Source organism: Hyperolius riggenbachi, chromosome 1 (assembly GCF_040937935.1).
Source record: "Hyperolius riggenbachi isolate aHypRig1 chromosome 1, aHypRig1.pri, whole genome shotgun sequence".
Lineage (NCBI taxonomy): Eukaryota > Metazoa > Chordata > Amphibia > Anura > Hyperoliidae > Hyperolius > Hyperolius riggenbachi.
The window spans coordinates 443984364-444004253 of NC_090646.1; the positions used below are offsets into that span (position 1 = coordinate 443984364).

Here is a 19890-nt window from a genome sequence, read left to right on the forward strand (position 1 = left end):
CTATGGCCAAAAGTATTAGAGAGGATCATTAGGACAGCCATGCAATGTACATTGTTTAAAAGGAAATAAATATATCAGCCTGCATATAGCCCTCAACTCGTGTTCCCTTTAAATTCAGGGCCAAGTGGTCAGCAGGTTCCTATTCAGAGCTGTTTAGAAATAAGGATTTCAGCAACCATGGTGATTTAAAAATACAGGAAAGCCAGATGTGCAAAACAAATACCAAAAAATGTCCTTTGAGCTTGAATGCAAATGTTTAATGTTTGCTTAGCGTGTACCTGTAAAGTATAAAGTAAACACTATCACAGTTTAATTTCAGACTTAGTTTATTGAATAGCTTGTGTATAAACAGAGGCTAAAAATGCTTTTGAATATTTTAACAAATACAATATAATTCCCCTTTTTTTAATATTTATTTATCCATTTAGAAAAAAAGCAGAAAATGTATGTATCTAGGGGCTCTCTCCTACCCCTAAATAGGAAAATGAAACGCACATCTGCTTGGCTGCGCCGAGTTAGTTCATTTTGCTCCCAGTAACAACAAACAGGGCAGTGGGTACTTCAACTGGCAATGTACAAAGGACAGAGGTACAACATATCACAAACCATTAACTATTGCTGTATTAATATAAAAACCCAAACCCATTTTATTGGGTGGCGATCAGAGAACCTCAACAAGATCTATAAAGTACCAAATCATGTTTACTATCTGAGGCTTTGCACAGGGTTAGAATTGCTGTTCCTCAGAATGCAACTAAAAGCTGCACATTCATTCAAATAAACTGGCCTAGAATGTAAAATTCTAAAGCCTTACACGTGGCATTAGTCACTCTATCCTAACAGCGAACAATCATTGTTCATCTTCATTAGAACATTCAGACAGACCTCTGGTTCCACGCCATACAAGACACTAAACAACCAAAGCCCCAAATGAGCACTCAGCAGCTGCCTGACAAGTCAGAAAGTGTGGGCAGCTTACATCATAGCACATCACTCACATTTACTACAGTCGTCAACCTTCACACTTAAGAGTTCACACAGTATCTGAGATTGGACACCAGGGAAGAAAATAACATGGAAGTATGCCCTCCACATTTCTGGCAGTGAAATCCTGTGGCCCAAAGTGTAAAACTCCTGAACACAGAGACCAGCTCTGCTTTCAACTCGTAGCATCCTCCAGGAAGTTACTCCGGCAAATTCTGGGACATGATAACGCTTCTTATAAAAAGTCACAATTTATGGCTTCAGATTCTGGTCTAGATATTTCATTGGACCACACCTTTTGCACATTGTTGCCGCTTTTAAGACACCTCATAGGCCAAGATAATAAGACCAATGCCCAACAATTAAATTTCTTCTAAAGGGCAATACGGTCTGCTTCTACAAAAAAACCTGATTTAGACTTTTTTTTTTTTTTTTGGCTATACCTCAACACAAACAGGTCAAGTCAATCAGAACAATTCACCTCCTGAAAATACATGCAGCAAACATCACAGACAGTAAAACCTTTCTAAAATCTACTACACATACACCTGAAGTACCAGGCACAAGGAAATCCTAGTAAGAGAAACCCATCACTAACATATGGACCTCGGAAAAATCCAGCATTGGTAAGGTTAATTCAGCAGCAGGGCTGGTGTGTTGGCCCATCCTGACATCTAGTGGCTGAAGCTTATTATGACGCATCCTATATGGAAACCAGAGATTAAAAAAAAGCTATTGCATCTTCATACATTGTAACACTGTGCAAAGACAAGCTGAAGCTCGGCTCTAAAGCAACACAAACTGTTGTCATGGTAAGAACAGTCAGCTGTTTAAATGAAAAAATAAAATGTACAATATTTGTGAAGGCAGAGCAATCAGCAGAAACTTCATTTTTTGTTCCTTCCTGACAAGATACAGACATCTTCTACATCCTTTCATAGATAAGTGGGAGCTGATAGTCCACACCTGATCTACATTTTTTTTCTAAGAACTAATAAATAAATAAATTAAGAATAGCACTTTCAATGCTAGTGCAAGCCAGCTAAGGATTGCTGTTTTACAGAGGTGGGTATTCTACCGGCCACCCCCCTACCACCCTCTCTCTCTCTCACACACACACTGTGGTGATTACAGGCTAGCCATGTGACTATTCAGAGGCAGAGACCCGTCTCCAGGAATGCGCAGGGGTTTGGCAGTTAGTCACACTTCGGTTGAGAAGAGAATGCTTTGACGTTTACTGTCTGGCGTGGGAATGGTGTCAAGCTGTAGAAAGTATAGCAGAACTTGCACCTGAAAGACAGGTCAGAATTTCATTAGGATACGTTTTACATAGAAGAAAAAAATATATGAGCAACCATACATATCATGTATACTGGATACCTAATGGATATACACCACTGAAGGAACACTTGGGTAACAGACAATGAAAAGCTTTCAAGAGTCCTTGCAAATTCCCAGGCAATGTTCTGCAAACAGAGGCTATACAGTAGAATCCCTTTATAGTAAACTTCACAGGACCTGGCCAGGGAGTTTACAATATCAGAACAGGGGAACACTTTGGGCATGATTCACAAAGCTTTGTCACCTGTTTTCCTCTGTATTCACCTTATCTATGTTACTTATTTAAGCCCCCAAAGGGAAAAAATATAATATAATTAAAATAAGAAAAGTAATATTGAAATGAAGTTAATCAGGAACAATTTACTTTGAGTGATTATTTTGCTTGTAAATGTGCTGAAAGGTTATTTTTATCAGTTAGGTGATAAATAAGTCATTTATAAGACGTTTTGTGAATAGAGCCCAATGTATATTCATACCGGCCGATGGTCAGGACTCAGGTACTGTAGCCAGGACTATAGCCAGACGTTTACTATATCAGACTTTACTATAATGCTGGGAATACACCATGAGATATTTTGACATATAGATGGTTCGATAGATAATTTCCGACAGGTGCGATCTGATTTTCGATCTTTTTTCTGATCGATTTCTCATAGAAGTTAATGGAAATTGATAAGAAAAACGATTGGAAAATCGTTCAGACAATAAATCTGCTGACAAATCTCATCGTGTTATTCCCAGCATGACGAGATTCTACTCTATCTACATCCTGCTGCTTCCTACCATAAAGACTAAAGCTGTGTATATACACTAGATCAGGGGTGTCTAACTCAAATACAAAGTGGGCAGAAATTGTACTTTAGGACCAAGTCACGGGCCAACCCTAATGACTACTGGCCACCTTCCTCCCTTATAAAGTTCCCTGGTGTCTAATGACCCCTCTCCAACCACTTGTACAGTTCCCTGGTGTCTAGTGGTCCTTTCTCCCCTCTACAGTTCCCTGGTGTCTAGTGGTTCTCCCTCCCCTCTACAGTTCCCTAGTGTTTAGTGCTTTCCATCTAATTGACCCACTTCTAATATATCTTCCCTGGTGGTCTAGAGTGGGCCAAACATAATGTAAAGTGGGGAAACCACTTGAGGGCCAAATTTAATGGCTCTGAGGGCAAGATTTGGCCCGCGGGCCGGAGTTTGACATGTATCCACTAGATGAAACTCTGCCAAGGCAGCTATTAATGACTACCTCTGCAGAGAATCTGTGTGTATAGCAGCCCTGCTATAGCCAGCGATCAGCGAGAGCCAGCCAAATCACACCCCCGTGTTACCCCACTCCCTTTTCTGGAGATTGGATTACCTCCACCACAGCCCAGCCTCCAGCTCTGTAGCCCACCCCCAGCAGTGTGGCCACAGTGTAATCACGTGAGGTTGCTCTTATGAGGAGGGACGAAATTTTGCACAATTACACCACAGCCACAGCGTTGGAGGCTGGGCTGTGGACGAGGTAACTCAGCATCCAGAATAAATGGCATGACGTTATCCTCTGAAGGAGGCAGGGCCTTCACATTACATGGTGTGCAGTGGGGGAGCTGTGAGTAACTACAATTGCGGCTACTGTAATGTATTATAAGATATAAAGTTATTGTCCCTGACACTAACTGTAACTTACACTGGAGGTCTGCTTTAACCACTTAATGACAACCTGGCGTATAAAAATGTCCTGCTAGAGCCTCTTAACGGCTCCAGGACGTTTTTATAAGTCAGACAGTGCTGCTGCCACTGTGCACGTGCGCGCTCCCATGCATGCGCGTGCATTCCCGTGTACGTAAAAATAGTGGGGAAAAAACACCATTGAAAAAATACACCTTCATTTCCAAATAATATATTGTTAACATACTTTGTACTAGGGACATAATTAAAATCTTGTGATAACCAGGACAAATAGGAAGATAAAATGTGTGGGTTTTATGTATGGTAGCATTGTTTATATTAAAACTGTAGGGGATGAAATTGGAGAAATAGTGTATTTTTTCTTTTTTTCCTTGTTTTTCTCTTTAAAATGAATAGAAAATAAAGTAATTACTGAAAACAAATGTCAAACCCCAAAAAGCCCAAATGGTGGTGAAAAAAAACAAGATATAGATCATTTAATTGTGATTAGTAGTGATTAAGCTTTCTGCAAATTAAAGGGATGAGCACTGAAAGGTGAGAATCGCTCTTGTCCGTTAGGGTAAAAACCGCTTTGGGGTGAAGTGGTTAAATGTATTCCAATAATGCTAAAATAAACATTTCTAATAAATGCCACCTTCTCTACCCTGAATATAAAATCTGTTCATGTAAAGGAGAGCTATGAAAAGAAATTGTGCAGTAGATTTAATTATCAATTTTGCTGATTTATGTCCATAAAGGCATTTGAAATACCAACTTTGTGCATAGACAACTGCAAAACATCTGATCCCTGTTATGGGTGCGTCTGCCATCCACAATCTATATGGAATGTTTATGCAGCCACAACAGTCTACCTTCCTTTACAGTAATCTAAATTTCTATTTCAAACATTTCAGTTGGACAGAATGGGTATTTCTAGGGAGGGAAGGCATAACAGATGATCAACAGGGAAAGTGGCACTATATTTTCAATCTGTATTTCATCTCATCTTATTGGAATAAAACATAACACTATCAAAATACCTGTGACATCACTTCCAGACTCCAACTATCAGCCATGCTGATTGGCTGTGTAGGGTTGCTGGGGATCTTACTGTCTTTCTCAGATGGTCGCAGCAGCGTTGGACCAAACACAGTAGCCAGGTTATGTAGAGACATCTTATTCTGACTCTCCTTTTCAGCCACCCTAAATCAGAAAGGAAATGTTAGAAAAAAGTAATATGGTTTCTTGCTACAAGTGTGAGTTAAAGTCCAACTACCGGTAATATGTACAGTTCTAATAGCAGTTTAGTAATAACAGTATATCAACCGTGCATAAAGGAAAGTGGTGGACAGTTCACTTGTGTTGTTGGCAGAGTAGTACAGCCTGCTTCCTTTCCTCTCTGAATTCAGTCAGTGGACATGTCACCCAGGTGTTACCATGTAACACTCAAAGTGAATGGATAGATGCTTGTCAACATTTTCCAGAATCCCTGCATTACAGTAAACCATGTGAGTGCATGAGAAGGTGGACATGTAGTTTTTATTTATTTATTTATTCAAGTATTTATATAGCGCTGACATATTACGCAGCGCTGTACAGAGTATATAATGTCTTGTCACTAACTGTCCCGCAGAGGGGCTCACAGTCTAATCCCTACCATATTAGGGGGAAGCCAATTAACTTATCTGTATGTTTTTGGGATGTGGGAGGAAACCGAAGTGCCCGGATAAAACCCACGCAGACATGGGGAGAACATACAAACTCCTTGCAGATGTTGACCTGGCTGGGATTGGAACCGGGGGCCCAGCACTGCAAGGCAAGAGCGCTAACCACTATACCACCGTGCTGCCCCTCACTGCGTTCCGTTGCATTGTGTCACACAAAAATGCCGCATCCCATCACAAAAGCAGTGATAGTCCTATGGGGCTTTCACATAAATTGTGGTGCGACGTGGTACATCCTGTCGGGTCGACGCAAGATTAGCTGTGCATCCTGCGCGTTTAACTTGGAAATAAGGCATACCTTCATTGTAAAGTGTACCTCACTGTTTGGTACAACTGCAGTGGTAACGTGAGGTGCGACCTTTTGGGGCTGATGCGGTGCAATTGATGAGCAGTCACACTGCAATGGAATGTATCAAGTGTAAAAGGGGCATAAGGCTTCATTTAATTCATCCTTATTTAAAGAGAAACTGTACCCAAGAATTGAACTTCATCCCAATCAGTAGCTGATACCCCCTTTCCCATGAGAAATCTATTCTTTTTCTCAAACGGATCATCAGGGGGCTCTGTATGGCTGATTTTGTGGTGAAACCCCTCCCACAGTGTGATGTCAGCGCCTCACAGCTCTGAGGTCCTGACATCACACCGTGGAAGCCTTGCTGCATTGTGGGAAATAACAGCTGTTTCCAACTGCCAAAAATGCAAGCAGGATCTCCTTCCAGTGACATCACCTGCCAGCAGTAAAAATGTCACCATGTGATAAATGTCTGAATGCAAATCAGGGAGAGCAAACACTGACTAAATCCTTTATACCTAATTATTGTAAAAATTAAGCACTTTTTTTTATTACTTTATTTTCCCTGGAGTTCTTCTTTAACTCTTGTTGGCTGCATGTTAAGATGATTCCCACTGGAGCCCTGGCATCCCGATAATGGGCACTTCCAAGTAGTGGAAGGTATTTTAATGCAAAGATACCACAGGACACACTGCAAGTAGTACATCCTTCTACTTGTTCATTTTTATAGGAGGTTCACTTCAATCATGGAAAAAGTCCTACCTCCAGTTTGATGAATGTGCCTTAAATTACTTACAAGGGGGGTATACTGCAACTTTTATGAACAAAACCAAAAAAATGAAGGAGATGGTTGAATTTCTGATTTGTGGATAAAAGCATGAAACTTTACATGACAGATATGGCCCGTCAGACATGGCTAGGCCGGACACACGCAAGACTAAGGGGTGATTAGCGATGGGTGTGTGATGGCACGCAGTGGGTGGGGGGAGCAGCGTGAACAATGGGATCAGTGGAGGATCAGAACAATGGGGTTAGTGGGAGATCATTGTTGCTGGGGTTGAGTAGATCCGCCCAATGGATGGCTTGCAGGTCGGGGGCCCCGGCTGCTGTATACACGCCTGATTATCGGCTGAGGTGGTCGTTATCGGTACCTCAGCCGACTTAAGTCATGTGTGTGTACAGGCCATTAAAAGCAAGAATTCCGTGATAAATACATCTGAATATGGGAGTGTAAGGCAGAGGTAATATGGTGACAACACAATGCTCAGCTGTACAATGCAATACAACAGGTAAACTGACTAGCAACACACAACAGCCCAACAATGAGCAGCAGCCCCTAGACTAACAAACACTGCTGACACTTTTAGCAATACATTACTACCCTGGCTGACCTTTATAATACTAACAATAACTGCATTTGAAAGGTAAATGAATATGCTTGTCTAGAGCTAACACTCCTAGCTTCTGACCAGGTCGTACCTCACTTTTAGATGCAGCAACATGACAGTAAAACAAGTCTGATAAACCAGCATATTCATACTAATATAAAAATTGATGTATGAGTTGTATAAGGCCATATACTGAATAACATAACACAGTTTTCATCAAATGTTGAAAAAAGGAAGAGTAGTATAACTGACATTTCAAACATAAATAACAGTGACTGAAGGCAAAACTGTCAGCAAATAGATTTTTTGTGAATGTTAGACGTTTCTTTACAGATTAGTTACTGATGTATAATCCAATAAGGGAAATTGGCCTTGCACTCTCTTGGAATCTCATCCATTACAGTGTCAGAGGGAACAGATTTCTGTGGTTCCCCCCAACAAGTAGTGATTTTTCTTGGCAATATAAGAGAATTATTGGTTCATTAGATCTTATTTGGATGAGATCCATTTTCGATACTGACAATTCTGTAAAGAAAATGATGCAGTGCAAAGTCCACTGACCCATAGCAGCCAATGAATTAGATTTCAATGTACTGTTACATCAGTGGCAGACAATTGCTCAGAGGAAGTCAGCTGACTGTCTCTGTAGCCAAACCATTTCTGTTCTAATGCTTTTATTTCCATGAAGTTATTACAGTGATAAGGACATTATGTGTCATCTTGAAGGGTGACATATATAAGAAAGTGTGAGATCTAATGATCCATTTCCCCAACTGAATTTACTCTGGCCCTGAGCAATGTAGATAGCACTGCACAACACCTGACGCTGGATATTACTTTATACTGCACTCTTATGACAACTAGTGATGGTCAATGAGATTCAAATCATTCCAAGTTTATGCACGATTATGCACATTTTCAATGTAAATGTATGCAGCTTGAAAATGGACCAATCAAATTCTGCCAAGGTGCTATCTGACTGGTGGCATAAATTTGCATACAAAATTTGCATAGCCCTGTATGAACATGGAACAATTTTAATCTCATTGACCATCCCTAATGACAACCAATCATCTTTTCTCAGAATGTTTGAAATATTAGATTCTATAATACTCAGTGAAAACTCCAGCTAATACAGTACACCTCTATTAGACACCATCAACAAGTGTCTTTGACTTCACTGAAGCATGTTAGCACTGCCTGGGCTTTCTCCATATTACCTTTTGAGGTGGTCCAGTAAGAAAAGGAATGTGAGCAGGTTGGGTTCCGGCAAAGACAACAGCAAATTCAACATACAACTCTCTTTGGCCACAGGGTCAGATAGTGCTGTGGAAAAATAAAACCCTCATCAACAAAGCTGGACAAACACTTCTCATAAGGAGACAACCAATATTAAATGAGAGAAAAAATAAAAGGAATCACTAAATCTTACCAATCCCCTCTGCAAAGTTGGGGTATAGTTCATCTGTGAAGAGTGGAGCTGGAAGTTCCCGAAAATAGAGTTTGAGGGTACCAGCAATGGCATTTACATCCATGTCGCTCATCATGACAGACACATCTTTGTTATCTAACGGAATAAAGAAAAATACCATCTCACTATTGCTTTGTTATTATTTGCAGACAATATTTCACTCAAAACTGTAGAATTTAGAAGAAGAAGAAAAAATTCAAAAAGCAGTGATGAAAAGGTGAAATGATGCGCACACAGTTGCATGGCAACGTGCTGCTGCATGCATTGTTGTAGTGTTATGCTAGTCTTATTTAACCAAATAGAATTGAGCTGTGGATCTAACTGAAAGTGGACTTGAATGCAAAACTCCTCTCTGCTCTAAAAGATACACAACAGCATAATAACACCTTTAAGCAAAAAAAAATGTCTTTGTTACAGCCGATACAAATCCTAAAATAAATTTGCTCAGTTTCTACTTCCTGATTCATGGAAGCAGACATATTGTTTACCTCCTGTGCTTTCAAATTGGCTTATCTGCTTATCTGCCATGGGCAGTCATTTGACACAGGGGAGGGATCAAATTACAGCTTGTGATTCGACACAAATGAGGGGGAATTAAACAGGCCTAAACTCTCTAAATACATATAAGGGTGCATTTCTCTATATTTTCCTTCTGTCCTGTGCAAGAGTTCAGGTCCACTTGAAATACGAGGTGCTCTCCAAAAATTAAATGTTTAACATGGAATGGCAATGGGATATCACTTCCCTCCCTAGAATGGCCATTTACCAAGTTATGGCGACATACAAACTTTATTAGAGCAGTTGTCATGCAGCACATTTCCTGAGCGCCCCCACTTCTTCAGGTCCATCCACACTGAGCCAAAGAATAGCGGAGTAACGCTTTATTCTTTGGCTCACAGCTGGCATATAATAGACTTATAGAAGCAGCCAGTAAAAAAGATCTTTCTCGTCCATTTTACATGCACACTGAGTGGTAGAAACTACCCAGTAACATTATTACAATCCATATTTCAAAAGTTGGGGTTTAAATGTTGCAGACGTAATTTCCCATTAATATTTATTATAACTGGTTTCATGCAACATGAAAGGTAGCATGGTAGCATGTAGCTCCATATGCAGAGTTCAAAGATCGCCTGACACGTGTTTCACAGCTAGAAGAAGCTGCATCTTTACAGGCATATACATGAGTACATACAATTAGTTCCAGAAGAAAACAATAGCTCATATGTCTTATGCCTATGATGCTGTCGCAAGGGACCAACATACAAAGTGCATCCTTTTTCAATCCTGAGGTGCAGTCGCACTTTGTGTGTGGGCTCCTTCCCACAACATCACAGACGTATGAGTAACATGCCTGCTGTGAATAAGCCCCTGTCCCAGTTCACCCAATTGGTTTGTTTACCCAATCTCTTTCTGCACCTACTTGAATCAAAAGCATTCTTTAAAGCTTGAATGTCGGTAGCTACGCCAGACACTCGATAGATGCCAACCTCCTCCATGCCACGCCTCTCAATTTCCTCCAAACATTGCCGCACTATATATGGCACCTTTGAGCGCTCCCTCCTGTAACAAAAAAAAAAGAAAATATTTTTTTAATGATCTTTATGGAAAACAAAGTGATTACATTTCCTTCACAGGAGATTCATGTAAAGTGAGATAAACACGAGTGCACTTTTTATTTCAGAGCTTGAACCCAATAAAAAGGAGTTTCACACAGTAGTTTTCACTTACTTTGTTACTACTCCAATTTTCACACCAAAGACCCCAGTCTGTTTGCGTGATGGAAGGCGCTTTAGGCTGAACTCTCGGCTTGTGAACTTCAATGATAGCTTGACCTCTATCTAAAGACAAAATAATAAAACTGATGGGGCGAGTTATGCAAATATGAGCAGTAAATGTACAACTGAGATCAGAGCTACACAGATGTTGGAGAGAACTCAAACAGGCCACACATAACTATAGAGAAAAGCCAATCAATGCTGGACATATGGGTTCAATGCTACAGCAGTACACATCATTGCTCAGATACTGGAACCGCCACTTATGTAATACAGATTCAGGGCCGGTTCTAGCTACAATAAGGACCCCGGGCAAAAGTAACCCGTTCAAAGCAGGAAGTGTCACTACAGGGGAGACAGACGGGAGCTGCGTTGTCTGGAACTTGGAGGAGGTGAGTGAGTGTCTCTTCCACTGGGGGGGGGGGGGGGGGGGGGGCCTCTGGCCGGCAGCTATATGATTTATTGGGGTGAAAGGGGACACTTGGTGTCCCTTACGGATGCGGGGGCCCTGGAGCAACTGCCCCCTTTGCCTATATTGAAGCGCCAGCCCTGTACACATTTACAGCTACTTGTACTTGTAGTCCCTATTCCTTTCTCCCTTCTAATAGTCTGAATTTTATCAACAAGGGAAACAATCAGGACCATTACTTGGTGTGAACCCATTGAGAAGGGTGTATATGTTCAGCAATTATTTTTGCTCGCAAAGATGCCTTGTCCACTACTGCTTACCCCATTCATAGAGACTACTGAGCGTTGCCAGTCCTTTCCCATGACCATATTAGGGTCCAGCTGAAATAGAAAAAAGGAAAAGGATCAGGACAGGGGTAAAAACAACACAGAATTTAGGTGCCCACAGTGGCTAAGAGCGGACCTGATATTTTAGAGATATTTCAAAGAAAATGTACAGCTCTTTTTAGGATAGTTTTATTTATTATTTGGTACTTATACATTATTTTAACTATTTCAGCAGATAAACAAGACATTTGCATAGCATTATATTATGCACCACTCAAAGCTAGCAGATTGAGCTCCTAAGTGAAAAAATGGTCAAAGGAAACCTGAAGCAAGAGGAATATGAAAGCTGACAATTTATTTTTATACAATGCAAATTGCCTGGCTGTCCTGCTGATCGCCTTAAATACCTTTAGCCATAGCCCTCAACATGCCTAATTGAAAAAAAAAAAAAACAATGCCACATCAAGCTTTTGTAAGCTGCTTTTTTTTCACAGATAAGCAAAACATGTAGCTGAGAGTATGGGGCTCTGCCTCCTGCACCATCCCAGCCCATATAATATTTGACATTGGTGGGAACTTTGCAAAGAGGAAGTGGAAATTGTTCCCTTATTTTGCAAAGCACCCTTGTCCAATGTCAAGGACAATGAAATCTACTAGCAGGGCACACAACTGGTGGAGTATTTATGCACCCCACTTTCAGAGGACCCCTCAATGTCAAGGACAAAGTGGGCTGGCTGGTACAGTTTAGGCATGGGAGACCCACAGTTCTAAATGCAGCTGCTCTGGACAATACCAGCCTGCATAATGTAAAAGGCTTGGAGCGAGGTATATCCTTTTTAAAATTCTATTAACAAATAAATACAGTAAGTGACAAAAAAAAATGTACTGAAAGGCAATAACAACCCCCACCAATACTCCTAAAGCTAGCAACCCTAACTTTTGAATTTCTTGCTTTTCTCCTGTTGGAACTCAAAGAGAGCTGCAGCCACTAACAGTGCTCTCAATAGACCATCGATCAGCGTTATGGAGACTGCTTACTGAATGGGTACTGGCTAACTGAATAGGAACAGCCAAGATTTGAACCCTGGTCTCCTGTCGGAGGCAGCTTTGACTTGGGCAATCAAAAACACTTTCGGCTGGTTATGATTAGTCCAATTTCAAGTTTGCATTATATTTGCAGGCAAGCTGGAAAAATCAGCATCTCATCGATCATCCCTACTGCTGGCTGCTGTCCCTGAATGAAGAGCTACTGCTGTGTTGTCATTCTAAAACTCATGATTCCTCAAATTAAATGTTATGTTGGGCACAATGGCTACATGCCTCTAAGTCTGACAGGTCTAGAAGTTATAATACTAGAGGTGGCGCTGCACTAATATGTTTAAAAGACAAATGAATGTTAATAGTGAGTGGGATTTTGTTTACACACAAAAATAATACCCACCAAAAACACTTACTAAGTTTCTTCCTGCTGCTTCCTCAATATTAGGTGGGGGTACCCAAACCCTACACCTCATAAAAGGTCATATACTATAGGTTATAAAGGAGCGCTGGACATAAAAGGATCAGACATTCTGCTAATATCCATTTTATTCAAGCAAAAAATACAAGTTTAAAATGTGGTGCATATACACCATCCACTCTCTCACGCCATACACACACTTGTGGGGGCTACCTGATGCCCTTAAAAATGTAAAATATATATATATATATAAATTAAATGTAAAATATTCAAAAAAAATCCAGTAGGAGTCTAAATGGACTCCAGTATGTACAAATACTGTGTATATATCATCATACTAAAAAGGTATATATATATATATATATTTTTTTTCACCGGAAGAGTCACATATATAATCCAGACTGAGGATACAAGCTTTTTGCAGTCTCCGTGACCGTGAGCAATATGCACAATAAACAGTACCTCCTGTTATGGGTTTCCGGGATCTCTCCCGCTGTGAGTAGCGCTGGTATACAGATATCTCCTGCGCATAAGATTACCTCCGCGTGTACAGTCCCACGGCAATAGACAAAGCCTGTCCTCCGTCACCAAGGCGATCAGATCTTCCGTGCACGTCAACCGGACTGTGCGCTCTGTACTCCGACAGTATCCAAAGTCCCTGCTTACATCACTTCCTCACGCTGCCTTCCTGCGTCCTTCTGTATTTCCTTGCGTTCCACCACCGATAGATTAGCGCTGACTTGAATAGTGATTCTTCTTTCAGGATCCAACCACTCGGACCACCACTATAGAATACTAGGGTCTTCTGGGGCTTCTAGCTTAGATCAACATGTTTCGACGATCCCACGGTCGTCTTCATCAGGATCAGTGGTAGCCATATTTATACATCCATATCTCCTCCTCCTGCATTCTCTTAAAGTGACCAGCCATGAATATCTTCTTACCCTCCATAGATAAGATATATGTATATGTCTTATAAACATGCTCACAATGGAAAACATATTTCTATCCTTCCCTCTCTTTCCTTAGAAAATATTTTTGGGGTCCATCCACTGTGGACTGTTGCAGCCTCTTGCAGGATTCCACCATGCACAAACAGGGGTAGTGACCGGTTTTTCCCATACAACCAGTCGGTTGCTCAGGCTTTATTTTGCAAGTTGCTCAAAACAATAAACAAAAAGGAAAATAAACATAGCCGTCTGGCTCCTGCCTACCTCACTCAGCAGTCCTGTCTATACTAGCAACACAAATGTATTTGATCACAGTCCATGAAACAAAACAGAGCAACTTACAGTTTAGCAGGTTTGCAATTACTCACAGAGCTCCTTTTCCTTGCAGCTTTCAGGCAGACTGCATACAGGAAGCTCCCCCATTGTCCAGCCTGCTAACTTAAGTACTACACCTGTGTGAGCAGCACACAGATAGGAAAAACCCGGACTGGCTCCAGGTGGTCAGGGAACCCACCCAGCTCTTCCCTGACCGGCTCCAGGACCCTAGACTGGTTTCCTTTTTCCCAATAGGCTTCAGGAAAGAAGAAAACAACAATATTCCTGGAGCCTTTTAACACATGAAGTGCTGGAATCGTGGTGCAACATATACACCATCCAGCACTTTCTCTGATAAACATTGTGACACCCTGTCACATACCTCCCCCCTCTGTTCGAACCCGTGGGTACGGACACTTTCCATAAACATACAATAAGTACGGGAGAGAGCATCAGCATTAGCCTGCAGCTTTCCAGCTCTGTGCTCCACTGAGAAGTTGTAGTCTTGTAGAGACAGGAACCAGCGAGTTACTCTCGCATTCTGACCTTTTGCTTGTGCCATCCAGGTAAGGGGGGAGTGATCAGTCACCAAACGAAACCGACGGCCAAGCAGATAGTATCGTAGAGCCTCCAAGGCCCATTTGATGGCCAAACACTCACGCTCCACAATACTATAGTTTTTCTCAGCCGGAGTTAATTTTCTACTCAAGTATACCACTGGATGCTCCTCTCCATGCACCATCTGTGACAACACAGCGCCTAGGCCCACATTGGACGCATCCGTTTGTACCACAAACTTTTTTTTGAAATCAGGAGCAATCAAGACTGGCCCACTACATAACACTTCCTTGAGTTTACAGAATGCAACCTCAGCATCTTTGTTCCAAGTAATTCCCCCTGAGCTTTTGCCTTTGATTAGGTTCGTAAGTGGGGCAGCTATGGTGGCAAAATCTGGGACAAACCTCTGGTAATATCCTACCATGCCCAGAAATGTCCTGACCTGCTTTTTTGTGCAAGGTTGAGGCCATTCCTTGATTGCGTGTACCTTTTGGACCTGGGGTCTGATGAGGCCTTTTCCAATAATGTACCCTAGGTATCGTGCCTCTTCGAGGCCCAGGGCACATTTCTTTGGATTGGCAGTCAGACCGGCCTGCCGAATGGAGTTGATAACAGCTTGAACTTTGGGAAGATGACTTTCCCAGTCCGAACTGAATATCACAACGTCGTCAAGGTACGCCGATGCAAAATGCTGGTGTGGTCTGAGGACCTCATCCATCAGCCTCTGGAAGGTGGCTGGGGCCCCATGAAGCCCAAATGGCATTCGCACATAATGGAACAAGCCCTGTGGGGTAGAAAATGCTGTCTTCTCTCTAGCAGTTGGAGTAAGTGGAATCTGCCAGTACCCTCTGGTTAGATCCAGGGTGGTAATGTACCTTGCTGGCCCTAATCTTTCTATTAACTCATCCACCCGTGGCATCGGATAAGTGTCAAACTTTGAGACCTCGTTAAGTTTACGAAAATCATTGCAAAACCGCAATGAACCATCAGGTTTTGGTACCAAGACAATAGGGCTACTCCACTCACTATGTGACGGTTCAATAACCCCTAGTTCCAACATTCTCTGAATTTCCCCTGCTACTGCCTGCCTGCGGGCTTCAGGAATACGATATGGCTTCAGGCGAACCCGAGCTTGTGGATCTGTAACAATATCATGCTCAATCACATGAGTGCACCCTGGCAAATCTGAAAATACGTCAGCATTTCTAAGGAGGAATTCTTTTACTTCTTGGGCTTGGGGCCTTGATAAAGCCTCCGAGACCTTCACCTCAGGAACTCCTCCCTGGAGTGAAGGACTGAGACGCTCAGCTGCCATTGAGACTAAAGGGTCCTTCCAGGCCTTGATTAAATTAACATGATAGATCTGTATCTTTTTCCGTTTGTCAGGTTGGTGTACTTTATAATTCACATCCCCCATTTTTTCCACAATTTCATAGGGACCTTGCCACTTTGCTAGAAATTTACTTTCTGCTGTGGGGACCAGAACCAGGACCCGATCACCTGGCTCAAAAACCCTGAGTCTGGCTCCCCGATTATAGATACGACTCTGGGCTTCTTGAGCCTGCCTCATATGTTCCTGAACTATGGGCATTACTGCTGTGATGCGGTCCTGCATCTGTAAAACATGTTCCACAACTGAGCGGTGAGGAGAAGGCTCCTCTTCCCATGATTCTTTTGCAATATCTAAAAGTCCCCGGGGGTGTCGCCCGTACAAAAGCTCAAACGGGGAAAACCCAGTAGATGACTGAGGTACTTCACGAACTGCAAACATCAAGTAAGGGAGTAGGCAATCCCAGTCTCTCCCGTCTGCATCAACCACCCTTTTTAACATACTTTTGAGAGTCTTATTGAATCGCTCTACCAACCCGTCAGTTTGAGGGTGGTAGACTGATGTCCTTAACTGTTGTATACCCAGTAATTTACACAAATCTTTCATTACCCTAGACATAAAGGGCGTTCCTTGATCTGTCAGGATCTCTTTGGGTATACCTGTTCTAGCAAACATGTGAAACAGTTCCCGGGCAATTGATTTAGCTGATGTGTTCCGTAAGGGAATCGCCTCTGGATATCTTGTGGCGTAGTCTAAAACCACCAGAATGTATTGATGTCCCTTTGCAGACTTCACCAGGGGCCCCACCAGATCCATAGCAATCCGGTGAAAAGGTACCTCAATGATGGGTAGTGGTACCAAGGGGCCCCGGAAATGAGGAGCAGGGGACGTCAACTGACATTCTGGGCAAGACCCACAGTAACGTTTGATTTCTGCAAACACCCCAGGCCAAAAAAACCTTTGGAGCACTCGTTGGGCCCGCACAGCTGGAGTGACCCCCAACCGGCGGAGAATTTCTAGTTTTAATTTCTCATAGTCCTGAGCATCCTCAGCAGTCAAATCAAAATATGCTTTCTGAGAATCACCGGTTAGAAACGGAGCAACCAAGCCTGCCCACTGGGTCTTAGGCCACGCCTCTCGCTCTGCTGTACGCTCAAATGTATTCAGAAATGCTTCCACATCATCATGTGGAGTCATCTTTTGGAGAAAGTGGCTTGCTTTAACCAACCCACTGTTACCAGTGGCACTGCCAGCTTGTTCCTGGCGCAAGTTCAGCTGCTGCAGAACCTCCGCAAGGGTTTCTCTGTCTTTCCTGGCAGCTTCAGCTTGCACATTCCTATCTCTCTCTGCTGCCTCAGCCAGGGCTGTCACCTGAGCACTCAGCAGACGTACAATTTCCTGCTGTGCCTCCTGCTGGGCAGCCTGCTGTGCAGCCAGCGCCTCCTGCTGGGCAGCCTGCTGTGCATTAGTCTCTCGCTGCAGCACATTTGCCTCTTGCTGGGCTGCACTAAGTTGAGCCAAGCGTAACACAAGATCTTCCATCGTTTTTACAAACAGCAGACGTGATGTAATGCAACCAACTTGCTAGATGAAACGCACTTGGTAGGGAATCTTTATGCCCGCATCCGAGCACCAATTGTGGACTGTTGCAGCCTCTTGCAGGATTCCACCATGCACAAACAGGGGTAGTGACCAGTTTTTCCCATACAACCAGTCTGTTGCTCAGGCTTTATTTTGCAAGTTGCTCAAAACAATAAACAAAAAGGAAAATAAACATAGCCGTCTGGCTCCTGCCTACCTCACTCAGCAGTCCTGTCTATACTAGCAACACAAATGTATTTGATCACAGTCCATGAAACAAAACAGAGCAACTTACAGTTTAGCAGGTTTGCAATTACTCACAGAGCTCCTTTTCCTTGCAGCTTTCAGGCAGACTGCATACAGGAAGCTCCCCCATTGTCCAGCCTGCTAACTTAAGTACTACACCTGTGTGAGCAGCACACAGATAGGAAAAACCCGGACTGGCTCCAGGTGGTCAGGGAACCCACCCAGCTCTTCCCTGACCGGCTCCAGGACCCTAGACTGGTTTCCTTTTTCCCAATAGGCTTCAGGAAAGAAGAAAACAACAATATTCCTGGAGCCTTTTAACACATGAAGTGCTGGAATCGTGGTGCAACATATACACCATCCAGCACTTTCTCTGATAAACATTGTGACACCCTGTCACACCACATATTGCACCCAGGCATAAGGTATCTATCTCCCTGATGCATCAGATAGTCCTCAGTTCTAAACCACACATTCATAATAAATCCCTATTTCTACACTTTAATTCCTTCTATTTCATGTAGCCAAATATTTTCATCCCTTCATTAAGGCCTTTCGGGGCAATGGTGTCCAGATCAAAAATCCATCTACTTTTACTTCTGGACATTTTAGCAATGTAATCCCCTCCCCGTTGGTCCCTATTTATTATTTCTATTCCAAAAAACATTATATTGTGGGTCTGGCAATTATGGAACCTTTTAAAATGTCTTGAAAGTGGATGCTCCTCCCACCCTTTCTTAATATTGTTCATATGTTCGCCAATCCTTTTAAAAATCTCCCTTTTGGTGCGGCCAATACATTTTTTGCCACAAGGGCAAATTAGACAATATATAACCCCCTTCGTGTCACAGGTTATCAGTTGGTGAATCTCATGGACCCCATGTGGTCCTTCCACAGTTTTAACTTTCCTATACCCTCTAGTATTCCTACAGTTATTACACTTCCCACATCTAACAAATCCTCCCTCAGTTTCTACCCTCCTATCCCTCTGATAGCCACCAGCTGCCATCGCTACCCTCAACCCCACATTCCCCGGTTTCCTAAATATAAAGGTCGGTTTTCCTGGTAAAATTACCTTAAGAATTTTATCCTCCCTTGATATAGACCAATGTTTATTAATAATTCATTTTACTGCATAGTATTTCAAGCTGACTTTAAGGGAGTGATCCATCGTTTCATCATGTACCCTCTTACTCAGGAGGTCTTTGCGTTCAAGTCTATCCACTTCCTCCTTTGCTTTATCTATAAATTCAGTCTGATAACCTTTTTCAGAGAATGTTTTGCTTAATCCCTCTCTTTCTATTTTGCATTTACTTTCCTCTGTACAGTTTCTTTTTAGCCTTATGAACTGTCCCTTGGGTACATTATTTAACCATGAGGGCAGATGACAGCTGGTGGCCAATATATATATCCATTGACATCTGTGGGCTTGGTGTACGTACATGTCTTGAGTTTGTTCCCCTCAACATACAGTATATGGTTAGGTCCAGGAAACTCACCCTCTGACAACACGTCTCCGAGGTAAATTTAATATTTCTATCAATAGACCCAATCTTCTCCAGAAACCTTTGCCAACTCTGTACCTCTCCAGATGAATAGGACATCAATGAACCTCCTCCACAAGACCAGGTCCGCCCCGGGGCACCCATGGCCGTGAACATGGGACTCTTCCCAATGAGCCATGAAGAGATTGGCATACCTCGGGGCAAACCGAGTCCCCATTGCCGTCTCACTCATCTGGAGGTAGTACTCCCCCTCATATAAGAAGTAGTTATGGGTCAATATATACCTTATGGCCTTCAAAATAAACCCCTTCTGCTCCTCCCGTAGACTAAGGTCCAAATCAAGGTAATGCTTCACTGCCTGTATACCCACGTCATGTTGGATAATGGTATATAGGGAGGTCACGTCGAGGGTTCCCAGAATCCAACCCTCCTGGTGGAATGCAAGGAAATATCACTGCTCCATTCAGAGGAACGCAGGAAGGCAGCATGAGGAAGTGACGTCAGCAGCTACTCCGGATACTGTCGGAGTACAGAGTGCACAGTCCGGTTGACATGCGTGGAAAATCTGACCGGCTTGGTGACGGAGGAC

At 42.6% G+C, this 19890-nt stretch overlaps 1 protein-coding gene across 1 annotated transcript in view; it reads right to left on the bottom strand.

Moving 5' to 3' along the window:
* Positions 1-308: 308 nt before the first annotated feature.
* Positions 309-19890, bottom strand: part of BCR (BCR activator of RhoGEF and GTPase) — a 94368-nt gene continuing 74786 nt past the window's right edge. Inside the window, exons 17-23 of the mRNA XM_068238341.1 lie at positions 11352-11411; positions 10576-10685; positions 10268-10407; positions 8806-8940; positions 8594-8699; positions 5010-5172; positions 309-2274 (exon numbers count right to left, since the gene is read on the bottom strand). Of these exons, the coding sequence (XP_068094442.1) occupies positions 2185-2274; positions 5010-5172; positions 8594-8699; positions 8806-8940; positions 10268-10407; positions 10576-10685; positions 11352-11411 (804 nt within the window). The 3' untranslated portion in view covers positions 309-2184. The remainder of the gene's footprint in view (positions 2275-5009; positions 5173-8593; positions 8700-8805; positions 8941-10267; positions 10408-10575; positions 10686-11351; positions 11412-19890) is intronic.